The 13,669-nt window shown below is 40.0% G+C and overlaps 1 protein-coding gene across 4 annotated transcripts; it reads left to right on the top strand.

Moving 5' to 3' along the window:
• Positions 1–447: 447 nt before the first annotated feature.
• Positions 448–13,630, top strand: LOC127439643 (chemerin-like receptor 1). 4 transcript variants are annotated; one of them, XM_051695868.1, is made up of 3 exons: positions 448–974; positions 3,133–3,175; positions 8,185–13,630. In XM_051695868.1, the coding sequence occupies exon 3, from the start codon at positions 8,195–8,197 to the stop codon at positions 9,191–9,193; it is 999 nt and encodes a 332-aa protein (XP_051551828.1). In that variant the 5' UTR covers positions 448–974; positions 3,133–3,175; positions 8,185–8,194; the 3' UTR covers positions 9,194–13,630. The 4 variants fall into 4 exon arrangements, with proteins under 4 accessions (XP_051551828.1, XP_051551829.1, XP_051551827.1 ...); XM_051695869.1 differs by having other exon boundaries at positions 3,130–3,175; XM_051695867.1 differs by lacking the exon at positions 3,133–3,175 and having other exon boundaries at positions 450–974.
• The last annotated feature ends 39 nt before the right edge of the window (positions 13,631–13,669 follow it).

Raw genomic sequence — 13,669 nt, 5'->3', positions numbered from 1 at the left:
AGGGGCATGTTCATTAATTGTTTATGGTTCATTGAACAAGCATGGAAAACATTGTTTAAACCCTTTACAATAAAGATCTGTAAAGTTATTTGGATTTTTACAAAATTATCTTTAAATACAGTGTCCTGAAAAAGAAACGTTTCTTTTTTTGCTGAGTTTATTTCTGCTTGTCTATTCGTTATTGGATTTATTGCCTTACTCTGGATTACTGCCTCTGCCTGTCAATTTGGACTTGTTTACCTTTACATTTGCATGTCTTTGGATTATTGACCCTTTGCCTCTCTATAAATTTATGCTCTCTCACCCTCTGTTTATGGATGTTTATTAAAAATTCTGCATATGGATCCAAACCCCTCTGCCTCATCCCCTTCTTTACACCAATGAAGATGCGAGGGGTAGTTACACTACACTTTAAGGTTATTCAGAGGTATCTACAGCATACCCTGTATATTTACCAAAATGAAAAGAATTTAGAATTTAGTTTAAAAACTTTGTTCACAGCTTTGATCTATGGAAAATGGAATGTGGAAGTACTCTGGGAATTTAGCCAAATGTGAGCTATTAGAAAGGCAAAAGGAATGAACACCACAGATCATTTATTTTGATTAAAAAGTAGTCTGATTGTTGTTTACAGCTGCAAGATAAGAGATATTTCAAGATTACCTTAGAACTTCAAAGTTAAAAGTAATATGTCTACTTAATCCTAGCATCGCTTATGCGTGTGTTTCTATGTAGAAAAAAACTTGCTGTGGTTGTGCAACAACTTTCCTCATTGTTAATTTGAAAGCACACCAAAAGGAAAGGAACCATTTTAACTTTGTCCAAAACAAGGAATGGAATGTGTTGCAGCTCCAGTTAAAATTTAACATCCAGTGCACTGTTTTTAACTTTCATGTTCAGTGCTAGGCTCTTTCGTCTGGACATATGTTTTAAGGTCTTCTGTTTTTCTTCATTGTGTTCTTTTGCAGCAAAAGGTAAGACAATTTTGCCGAAAATTATGCTGAAGGGAAAGCATTTGAACCAAACGAGGGGATTTATTTGAGAAAATTCACTAACTTTTTCTGCATAAGTTTCAGATGTTACTTGGCTTTAAGAGTGAGTGTGCAATAATCAGTATGTATGCAGAACATTTTGTGACATTAGATTTGAATGCATACTGTGTTGTTTTGTGGATATTGTCATGTTTTGAACTTTTTTGTATTTATTTTTATGTTTGTTAGGGAGATTCTGAAGAACTGCTCTTCAATCAAAATGTTAGGTTATGCAGTTTTTGCTTTGTGTAACATTGCACATGGGCTTTAAGTAGTGTCATTTGGAAAGAGAAATCAAAAAGTTAAAGTCTCTTCTTTAATGGAACAGTTCACCAATAAATTAAAATGCATTTTGAGTGGAACACAAAAGTAAAAAACATTTAGCAGAATCTTATGTGCTTATAAGCTGGGCTGCATGATTATGACAGTATCATAATTGTTGATTTTTGTCCTTGATATTGTAATCTGTTAAGATTCTTAATAGAAATACTTATTTGTTCAATTTCATGCCACATTCTTTATGCAGGCTACACATCCAAGGCTAGCTGAGAATTGTTAAAGGGATGGTTCACCCAAAAATGAAAATTCTCTCATCATTTACTCACCCTCATGCCACCCACGATGTGTTTTACTCTGTTTCTTCAGCAGAACACAAATTAAGATTTTTACAAGAATATTTCAGCTCTGTAGGTCCTCACAATGCAAGTGAATGATGATCAGACCTTTGTAGTTTCAAAAATCACATAAAGGAAACATAGGAGTAATCCAAATGACTCCAGTGGTTAAATCTATATCTTCAGAGGCAATATAATAGGTGTGGATGAGAAACAGAACAAGAAGTTCTTTTTCTACTCTAAATCGCCACTTTAACTTTTACATCTGAAAGTCACATGTGGTGCCTGTTTAGTTTCACTTTCACATCTGAAAGTGGAGATTTAGAGTAAAAAAGGACTTAAATATTGCTCTGTTTCTCACCCAAACCTATCATATTGCTTCTGAAGACATGGATTTAACCACTGGAGTCTTATGGATTACTTTTATGTTTCCTTTATGTGATTTTTGGAACTACAAATTTCTGATCACCATTCACTTCCATTGTATTGACCTAAAGAGCTGAGATATTCTTCTAAAAATCTTCTGCTAAAGAAAGAAAGTCAAATACATCAATGCTGTTTTATACATCACTAAATCAACTTCACACATTGGCCAACTTTGTTATTAAAAATAATCTGTTATTAAATTTAAATAAACTGTACACAGGAATTGAGCAACACTACCTTATTAGAACTCTCCCAGTATAATGACTGAAGCGATTACTCACTGCAGGTTTACACTGTTTGAGCCCTGCACGTCAGCGCGAGTTTACTGATGCTCCACACAGAGTTCTGCACTCTAGTGAATGCTTTCTTTATAAATGAAGCTGCCTATATGTCACAATAAATCAATGATTTATACCATGTCTATGCCTTGATTACAATGGGAACCTTCTAGTTTTGTTGTGTTACTCATTTGCAGTGTATTTTCTGTCTACTTCATAAGTGAGCAGCACAATATTACAAATGCAAAATTACTATTATTTTTTTTCTTTTGTTCTAAAGATTCTTTTTTCGAGTGTAGGGTTTTGTTTCTTCATCATTAATTTTCATGAGCCACCATGAACAGAGGTGAAACATTAAGCATCAGACTAGAAGTCCACCGATAGTGGATAACTAAGGTGGTAAAAAAATGTCTGATAACTGATTCATTGGCCCATACTATTTTAAAATCAATTTATTGAATGTAAAATAATTTTTAGTCTTTCCTTACAGTGACAGGCACAGAAATAGAGGCTACAAGAGTCCAAATGTGTAAAATACCAGATGCTTGTTTGTTGTGCAACCAAAATCCCAATAATAACCTGAAAAAATAGAAGATTTGGTGCATAACTTGGGACATAACAGTTTTTCAGCCACAGAGAATGATAACATAGGGCATAATCTTACATTATTTCTGAAATGAAAAAAGGATGTTTTAACAGTATTCTGCATGTGAGGATCAAATGTCAAACTAGCATCAAATATAACTCCAAGATTTTTTTGTTTTGTTTGAAACTCCAAAGCAGAGCCATCCACAGACAGAGTAAAAGAGCCAGGTTTATGAAACTGGTAAGTAGAGCCAATAGAGCACAACAGTGCCACTTAACACTTATTCAGCGTCTGGGTTCCAAAAGTATTTTTCCCATTCATTTTTTGTATAGGCTTTTCATAAAATCCTCCATAAAAGACTTCTAAGCCATGAACCAAACCAACCAGCTCTGAGGTGAATCACACATTACAAACTTTCTTTTTAGGCAATAAAGTATTTGAAAATCGGACAAAAAGACAAAGGTACAAGGCTGTGTACTTACTGTCTTTCACAAGGGTACAAACTACAATCCCATGAAGCATTGCGAATGATGTAATTGAATAAAAAACTATGGGAATATATCAAAGTATTGATTTTAGGTTGTTGATTATAAGTATAGAAACAATATATTTGATGTTTATTGCAAAATATTCCCATATGTACAATTAGATAAGTTGTTTAAGGGTAAAGGGAGACCGACTCGATTGCATCACTCACGGTGGGTAGTGGGAGAGTGGGTGGTTGCTCCTAGGCAAATTTTGCAGGGTTTCTTGGCCACAGTTCTCTGATTGGTGAATCGTTCTCTGCTGTACAATGGGTAATGTAGTCGTTTACCATGAATTCCGCTATCAAACACGCTATTTAAACAAGGAAGTTGAAATAACACAGGAAGGATGGCTTCAACAGAAGCATATACAATCGATGAACAACCTCGGAGCTCAAAAGTGTCCATCGTTCTCTGCTGTACAATGGGTAATGTAGTCGTTTACCATGAATTCCGCTATCAAACACGCTATTTATACAAGGAAGTTGAAATAACGCAGGACGGATGGCTTCAACAGAAGCATATACAATCGATGAACAAAAGGCTCAAAAGGGTCCATCTTGAAATGTTAATAAGTTATCACTGAAAATCAATTAGTCTATGGAAAAATGTCATGGGATTTTTACTTCTGGAGCCAGACTGTTGCGCTCTATTGACCCTTCGCTAAGCCCCGCCTTAAAAGAACTTCTGACCAATCCTGTCTTAGCAAATGTTGCCCTGCCGCCATTACACTGGCTGTGTCTCGTTTTTTTTTTGTCTTTCTCTTATTTTGTATCTATTGTCAATGCCTTTTATGTATATACACTTACATTTATACAATTGTTAACCTTTTTTGCATTCCCAATAAAAAAAAATAAATTAAAAAAAATGAAACGAAACAGCCTCGATGACGTATGCGGCCGACAAATGCGACCTCCGGAGGACACAGCCTTCCAAACGAGCCAGCCATTGACACACATTTGCCGGGTCATTTGTAATAGTGACACGAGTTACCCAGAGAGGACACCTGCAGTGTTTTTCTTTCGATTTGTAAAAATATCTTTAAACAAACCTGAAGAAGAGCATGTTATGGATTAAACTGTCAGTACCCATTCTAAAATGAACATATAACATCTGCAACGACACCTACATTTGCTCCAAGGTAAATTAAAGCTAATAACTGAACGTTCATTCATTTATTTACTGATTCAAGTGAAAGTCAAAGCGATAGTGAATAAACAGTTCACAGCATCAAAATTAGTGTGTTATGAGACGTTTTAAAAGCTAATGTTATTAGATGTGTGATCGCTATTAAACGTCATGGTTACTTGTGTAACCTCCATTCCCTGATGGAGGGAACGAGACGTTGTGTCGATGTAGTGACACTAGGGGTCACTCTTGGGAGCCCGAGACACCTCTGGTCTTTGATAAAAGGCCAATGAAAATTGGCGAGTGGTATTTGCATGCCAGTCCCCTGGACATACGGGTATAAAAGGAGCTGGTATGCAACCACTCATTCAGGTTTTATGCTGAGGAGCCGATATAAGGTCCGGACATTTCAGCGGGTAGTTCAGCGTTGTGGCAGGAGGGACACAACGTCTCGTTCCCTCCATCAGGGAACGGAGGTTACACAAGTAACCATGACGTTCCCTATCTGTCAATCACTCGACGTTGTGTCGATGTAGTGACACTAGGGGTCCCTATATGAAATGCCACAATTGGCTGAACTGTGTTACATGAACTGGTGGTGTGTGGTGGGCAGACTACTGTGTGCCTCATAGCCAGCACACCAGGTCGACACGTAACCTCCCCCAACATAGTTATGGGTGTCGAACGGCCCTTTTTGAGGACAAGTCGACTACCCAAGAGATAGAGACAGGCTTAACCCAGTCGTGGCCTCTTTTCCCCTTCTCTTTTTTCCACTCCCTAAAAAAGAAGGGGGATTATCTGATTGGGCCGCCAGGTCTAGTCGGGGGGTGTCCCTCCCAAGGGGAAGACACAGCGGAGACCACACCTCGCCCAAAGAGAGGGGGGATATTTAAGTGGAAGGATACGTCACATGGTCTTTCCAACCATGTGGAGAGTCTTCAAGGTAGATCCTGCCCAATGGGGGAGGAGTTATTACAAACATGGAGACTGGGGCAGAGGGGCTCTGCCCAAGGTAGACGCAGTTTGCCAACAGGGAAACGAATTAGCGGAAGATATATATCGCATGGGGTTAGCCTTAGAGGGAACCGTCACATGCGGAGCACCTACCCCAGAACAGGACTCTTAGTTAGTACGTGTACTGGGCTGGCGGCGAATCTCTCCAAAAACTCGACTGCACAGGGCTCGGAGGAAGTCAACCAGGGAACAAACTTGTGAACACTACTGGGAATTAATGGCACACGTCTTCAGCTCAAAAGGAGGTGGAAGGCACTATGTGCAAACGATACACCCGGCTGGCTATCCTGGGTTTATCCGCTTGTGTTGCGTGCTACTACCTGGGATGAAACCGGTTCCACCCGGAGGTTGTAGAACCTTGCAAAGGTGTTGGGTGTTGCCCAGCCCGCTGCTCTGCAAATGTCTGTTAGAGAGGCACCCCTGGCCAGAGCCCAGGAAGCCGGTACACCCCTAGTAGAATGGGCTCGTAGCCCTACCGGGGGCGGCATGTCCTGGGCATGATATGCCATAGTTATGGCGTCAATGAGCCAGTGGGCAATCCTCTGCTTGGAGACAGCGCTTCCTTTCCGCTGTGTACCAAAGCAGACAAAGAGCTGCTCAGAGATTCTAAAGCTCTGCGTGCGATCCAAATAGATGCGTGAAGCGTGCACCGGACACAGCAATGACAGGGCAGGGTCTGCCTCCTCCTGGGGCAGCACTTGCAGGTTCACCACCTGGTCCCTAAAAGGGGTGGTGGGAACCTTGGGTACATAGCCCGGTCGGGGTCTCAGGATCACCTGAGAGTAACCCGGACTGAACTCCAAGCACGTTTCACTGACAGAGAACGCTTGCAGTTCTCCTACCCTCTTGATGGAAGTGAGTGCAGTCAGGAGGGCAGTCTTCAAGGAGAGTGCCTTAAGCTCGGCTGACTGCAAAGGCTCAAAGGAGGCTCTCTGTAGACCCTGAAGAACTACAGAGAGGTCCCATGAGGGAATGAGGCGCGGTCTGGAGGGATTCAGCCTCCTGGCGCCTCTTAGGAACCTGATGATCAGGTCGTGCTTCCCTAAGGACTTACTGTCGACTGCATCGTGGTGTGCTGCTATGGCGGCAATGTGCACCTTCAAGGTGGAAGGGGACAGCCTCCCTTTCAACCTCTCCTGCAAGAAGGAAAGCACTGATCCGACTGTGCATCTCTGGGGGTCTTCCCGTCGGGAAGAACACCACTTAGCGAACAGACGCCACTTAAAGGCATACAGGAGCCTCGTAGAGGGGGCCCTAGCCTGAGTGATTGTGTCTACCACCGCAGGTAGACCGCTTAGGTCTTCCGCATCCCGTCCAGGGGCCAGACATGGAGATTCCAGAGGTCTGGTCGCGGATGCCATAGGGTGCCCCGTCCCTGAGAAAGAAGGTCCTTCCTCAGGGGAATTCGCCATGGGGGAGCTGTCACGAGGAGCGTGAGGTCCGAGAACCATGTCTGGGTGGGCCAGTAGGGTACTATCAGGACGAGCTGCTCCTCGTCCTCCCTGACCTTGCACAGGGTCTGTGCAAGTAGGCTCACTGGGGGAAACGCATATTTGCATAGGCCAGGGGGCCAGCTGTGTGCCAACGCGTCTATGCCGAGGGGAGCCTCGGTGCGGGCGTACCAGAACGGGCAGTGGGAGGATTCTTGGGAGGCGAACAGGTCCAAAACGCATCTTTAAAAAGACATTCCATGTGTGCCGCTCTTTTAGAGAAATATATACTCTTTTAGAGGAAAAAACCTCTTTCAGAAAATATACTCTCTTGTTTTCTGCCGAAGCGCCCAGGGGCGTTCTCTGCAGTGCACCAGTGCAGAGGAGGGAGAAGCCGCTGAAATGCGCCATCAGATCCAGCAGAGGTGAATGAACAGTAGAATTCAGCTCAATGAGCATGACTGTTCGGCTCCGAAGAGAAAATCTGAATGAATGGTTGCATACCAGCTCCTTTTATACCCGTATGTCCGGGGGAGTGGCATGCAAATACCACTCGCCAATTTTCATTGGCCTTTAATCAATGACCAGAGGTGTCTCGGGCTCCCAAGAGTGACCCCTAGTGTCAGATAGGGAATGACGTTTTTCTCTTTTCAAGTGACTGTAATAATCATTTGCCTTGATTCTGATTCACAGTCTCCACAGTTTTTAATCAAATTACTGTGCAATTTAACAATTTATTTTACAAAACCTTCAGATAAATATGCATTACAATGTCACTCTTCATACCAGTTCACGTAAAAATATGATTCATTTTGTTTATGAGAATGTTTAGCCAAAAACCGGGTCGTTCACGGCAATCTCCCATTCATTCCAAAGGGGAGTTCTAAAGAGCTTGTCAGGGCGAGCAACCTTTACCAAGGGGGGTGTAACTTAGCAAAGGGTCAATTAGCATAATTGCCTATACTGCCTATGCCAAGATACCACTATTTCCATATAACGACAGTTCATATTGACCACATCTGTAAAGCTCCAGAAATGCAGGCTCTAGATGGAGGGGAAGATTGTGGTCAAGAATGGCTGCACAAGAACTGTTTCTGTTGGAACACTGCTTCATCTTCATAGTGGATGAATAATCTATTTTATTTTGTTTCAGGCTCGACAAGATGTCTGCAAACAAAAGTGACTGGAACATCACAGACTATGAAGATTTCATACAACAATTTCAAGGCAATCAAACTAAAATAAATCAGTACCAAAATGAGATGAGGATTATGTATCTGGTTACATATTGCATTGTTCTCATCCTGGGTCTGACCCTAAACCCTGCCTTCATTCTCATCGGCTGCCAAAAATATTGGAATTTTAAGAATGTTGCCATTTGGATTGTGGCGTTGGCTGGAACACACTTAGTCTCCCTTGTTTCTGTTGTGTTTCAACTCCTCTACGCTTACCAACACTTTGAATGGCACTATGGCACTGTCAGCTGCAAATTGTCATCCTATATCACCTATGGCTGTATGTTCTCCACAGCAACCATATTGAGCCTTTGGAGCGTTAGTTCTACTCTTTCAAACAGCGCATGCACAAAGAAGTGCAAGAATTTTAACATTCTCCTCATTTCATTCTCTTGGACTATAGGAGCAGTCTTGGCATGCCCTTCGCTGTTTTCCAGAGAGATACAAAACAGAGAGTGTATTGATGACTATGACTTTGATAAATCAAAAACAACTACAGATGGCACTGGAAGGCTGAAGGCTGTTGTTGTCATTCGGTTTCTCTTTGGGCTTGTCATTCCGGCTTTTGTAATATTTCTGTGCACCTGTCTGACATCTCAGTCAGCTTATAATGACTGTAAATGGTGCAAGAAGCAGGCGAAGATCATCAGTGCAGTAAAGATCGCCTACTTTGTGTGCTGGGGCCCTCAAATTTTCTTAACCCTGCTTCAAGCCACTGCAAGCAGCAACCTGGGCACAAATATATACACTTATGGACTTCCGGCAGCTACTGTGCTGGCTACAACTCACTGCTTTACCCATCCACTCATCTACCTTTTGGTGGGGCGCAGCATTAAAATGCTTTGGATGGTTCCACACAAACCATGTCACAATGATGAAGCAGCAGACCCCAGAGAATCCTTGCCTCTACAAAAGGGAAGCACATAAACACATTTACATAATCAGGATGCCTCTACAAAAGTGAAGCACTTACAGTACACACATTGCGAGTGAGTCATGTCTTAAAAATCAACAGTATCTATGTTGAACTCATCTACAAATCTAGCAGTACATTGAAACTGAAAATGGGACTTGAGAATTTCTGTTGATTCTTGATAGGTTGGGTTTTTTAAATGAGAAAAGTTCTATAATAGGTTTTACATTTGCAAACAGAACCTTATTCAGATAACTGACCAGGTACTGTACAGTGGATTTCATTTGCAGTGCTGGGTTACTTCAAGAATATAATCCACTACAAATGACTAATTACCTCCCTAAAATTGTAATCAGAATTCTTTACTAATTATTTCACAGAAAAGCAATAACATTTCTAATTACTTTACTATCAAGTTACTTTTTTTGTTTTTGTTTTTACTCAATGAATGTTCTTGTTATGGAGTGCATGGCCTATAGCTGTCACAGAAATACAAACAGATGTACATGTAAGTGATACTATTAACAGTTAATTCCAGTCAGGGCCGCCCCAGACTCTGTTGGTGCCCAAGGTGAAATTTTAGATTGGTGCCCCCCAGAACCACGGCTCCCTCCCACCCCCTAATTGAACTTCAGTTAAATTCGAAATTACAGCAAAGTTTTTTAATCAATATTACATAACATACAAATATGAAGTAAATAATTTGGAAAGACAGTTAACAAATTAGACAAACTACCTGTTTCAATTACATACTGATTGTTTAAAAACAATTTTCACCCTAAATATAATACACAATAAAACAATAAAATACAAACAGGAAAAAAAGAAAAAAAAAAAAAAGAAAGTGCAATAAACTAGGTACCTTCCAGTACTAAAGCGCAACATTGTGAAGCAAGTGCCTTCCACGTTTGGGCAGATCTTTTGCAGTCAATTTTTGTGCAAATAAATCAAGGATCTGTTGTTTCAGTACTGCACACGCCTGGACTTCTTCATGGCAACTTCATCACTGACATTTATTTAATCAAATTAAGGAGTAAAATTAATACATTTAATAATGGTCATAAAATAAAAACAGAAAAGATCAGATGCCATTATGAATAATTTTTATACTACACCTCACACTTTTCAGCCGAAGCCCAGGTACTTCCATGAAGATCAGATCTGAATGACTATTGCTCTTTTATTAGTATTTTCTCATTATTTTTTCCAGAGACAAGCAAGTGCCAGCTTTACATGTCACAAACAGAGGTTGCAATTTTTTGACGGACTGAGTTGTAAAATTTCCATCATGGTCTATTTTCTATCAGTCATAGGCCTATTAGTTTAAATTTCTCTGATATGTACAGTACATATTTGATGTTTTCTCGATATAGTCAACTTTTCAGTTGAAAATGACAATGCATGGCAAGCGCGAGTGTGATCGTGAAACACATGTTCTATTCACAAATACTTAAGTTATTTGATTTTTCTAGCTGGAGAGCAATCCAGCAAACTTTTTCGCACGCACAGACATACAGAGGGTGCGCAGAGAGCAGGCAGCCGCGAGAGCAAGAGATAGATATCGTAAATAAATAAATAATAAAGTGCGCGCTCTGCCATAGTCGTTCTCAGCCAAAATAATCACATAAGGACGTATACACTTAAAAACTGACACACAGTAACAAATACACTAAATGTATGATAGTTCTAACTGTAGAGAGCACCTTAATATGAAGACCAAGCCTAATTCCGGACATTTTAAGACACTTTTTTCAGGTCCGAAAAAGAGGAAAAAGGGCGTATGGTCACCCTATGTAACCATTTATAAGCAGTTAAGAATGTTAGTTTAAAATGTTTTTTGTCGCCACCTGCTGGCTAAAATCTTTAATGTCAAGGGTATGATCCCCAAAAATGAAAATCCCTACATTTGGCAGCTCTTTTACACATCTGCACTGCTTTGAAAATTTAGTATAGAACACCACGAATACAAGTGAATTGATACAAACAGTAAACCGTCCCAGTGCAGATGGTGTGAGACATTGGCACTCTTGGACCGGAATCAGGGCCAGCCCATGGTATAGGCGACTTAGGCGGTTGCCTAGGGCACAAAATGACAGGGGGGTGCCGCAAAAGAAGATTTAAAATTATTTTTGTCAGAAGTGCGCCCTCTCATGAGCAAAATGTGCCACTGTTCTGAGCCAGTTCAGATGATGTTCATTTGAGCCGGCGCTGTCAGTCAGCGAGTGGATTCTTTGAAGTCATCGGCATCGTCTCTCACTCCATGATCGCTTGAATTTCTACTACACTACTGCTGGTTTAAAAAAATTTAAATGTAATGTGTTACACTACTTTTGAACCAAAAAGTAATTTGATTACAGTAACTAATTAGTAAGATCAAGTCAAGGCAAGATCAAGTTAGCTAAAATGACACAGATCAATCCTTATGGCACTATATTTCACATGCTTTGCAGTTATGTAAGCTTACCTGTCCAATAAGAAGAAAGCCAATTCAGGGTCGGTTTTGATCCCCAAAACCGAATGAAGGTCCTCCAGGAATCAAATACCCTGCCGAAGATGTTCACTTTAGTTTTCGCTGGACGACGATCACGTTCCCGCTTAGCCAGATGGGATTCAGTTGATAAACTGTTTTTTTATTATTATTTTTTTGGCTTACTCTGAGTTTGTGTAGGAGTCGGTGTTGTGCTGGGAGCCAGACGTTTGCTGGATTCCATCTCTAAGATAACGTTACCTAGTGTTGCAGACTGTCTGTTGACGCTGTTGAATAGCAGAAGAGAAGTACTGAGGCAAGGCTCTCGGGAGTGCGCATAACATCACATCTTTTGGATTTTCCCGGCAAAAGCGACCCGCTCCCTTCGCAGGAAAATCAGTCTACAGGCTTTAATAGGCAACCTAGGAAGTCTGGGAAGGGCTCATTTTTTAAGTTGCATTACAAGCCGTTCATACATTGGTAAAAAAAAATATGGCGAATATGACATTAAAAATATTACATATGGCACCTTTAAAAACAACAACAACAACAACAAAAACTAATATTTTATTTTCCCCCTTTTTTAACAAATTCTCAGTAAAAGGAGATGCTTATCCTTTAGAAAATGCCAGGAGGTCAAACAAACGTTATATGAGCATTTGTGTGTATTTGTGTGTGTGTGTGTGTTCTATAAATATTATCTGAGGTATAATAGTAAATTATGGAGACATCTAAATTGTGAAGTGTTGGGGAAGGGTCACAAAATGGCTGATCACCCCATTAGCCTCTGCTGGAAGATGCCAGAAATACACCAACTTCAGACTGAATCACAGATGAATGGGAATATTTATATTTTATATCCAGATAAAACATTTACTGTATATTCTCGATGTATATTTTAAGGTTTTTTATGATGCTTGCAATTATGCATTTTTTCTATATTTTTTGATACTGTCTCTTCAAATTTACTTTACATTTTTATTATATACTTTACATATTTAGTTTAATGATACATGTAAATGTGGGTATGTCTGATTTATATGTACTTTTCAGATCAAAATATTTTAAAGAATATGACAAATGTAATCTACTTTAAAATAAAGGCTAAAAATAATACAATATGCCTATTTTGAATTTAAAATATTATGAAAGAATTTGGGTGTGATGGAGAGAGCACAAATAGATGGTCTGACTGTTCACACCCCGGCATTATTACAACATTGTGTGTGTTCTGTGGTAAACTCAAAAGTTTCCCACCGTGGGCTGCACCTCTTTACCTTTTTTACTTTTAGTTTGTGGACAAAGATGTGTTACTTCCTTCTTGTGTGTAAGTGTTACTGAGCATCAAAGGCTATGTTGAAATTGTACTTTGAGGTTAATATGGTAAGCCTAATTATTTAAATTTTTAAATCACCACATGCAAAAAGCCTAAAATCTCCTTGAACCGGACACATGTACCCAGAAATTTGGATGTGCTGTCACAGAGCAAAACAGAATTTCGTTGCCAGCAGCATCAAGCTTGATGTGTGTACCTTGTTTAAATATTGGATAACTGCACTGGCTTATGTCAGACACATTACAAAGGGTAGTACCAAATCTTAGTGTTTGTTGCCTAAATGGACTTCCCCTTACAAAAACTGGAAGACCCTGCTTCCCTGCACAAACTCAGCCATATCTGACATGAACTATAATGTCCCACTATGCCAACTCTTAACTTTGCCTGATAAACAGTGCAGGCTGCCTCCTTGATGACCTCATGCATATTGTTGATGGACTCCAAAGAGGTCAAACATTAATCATAAAATTTATCCGTAATAATAACATGATCTACGATAAAAAAAAAATAAAAAAAAGATATTCTGTCTACATTGACACAGCTTAACTCCAGATGAATAACACCCTTGATGTAGTTTACTGTTTCAGTAATATAACTAAAATTGTACATGCTGTATGCATACTGTTTAATAAAATATTATAGACCTCATCTTACTGTATTTAATGTTGAGGTGAGTGGCAGGCTACT

Source organism: Myxocyprinus asiaticus, chromosome 4, assembly GCF_019703515.2.
Source record: "Myxocyprinus asiaticus isolate MX2 ecotype Aquarium Trade chromosome 4, UBuf_Myxa_2, whole genome shotgun sequence".
NCBI lineage: Eukaryota > Metazoa > Chordata > Actinopteri > Cypriniformes > Catostomidae > Myxocyprinus > Myxocyprinus asiaticus.
Note: the sequence above shows the minus strand (reverse complement) of the source record. Positions and strands in the feature narration are given on the sequence as shown.

What these genes read in the sequence shown, in the direction of transcription:
- LOC127439643 (XM_051695868.1), top strand. Translation starts at nt 8,195, where the DNA reads ATGTCTGCAAACAAAAGTGACTGGAACATCACAGACTATGAAGATTTC.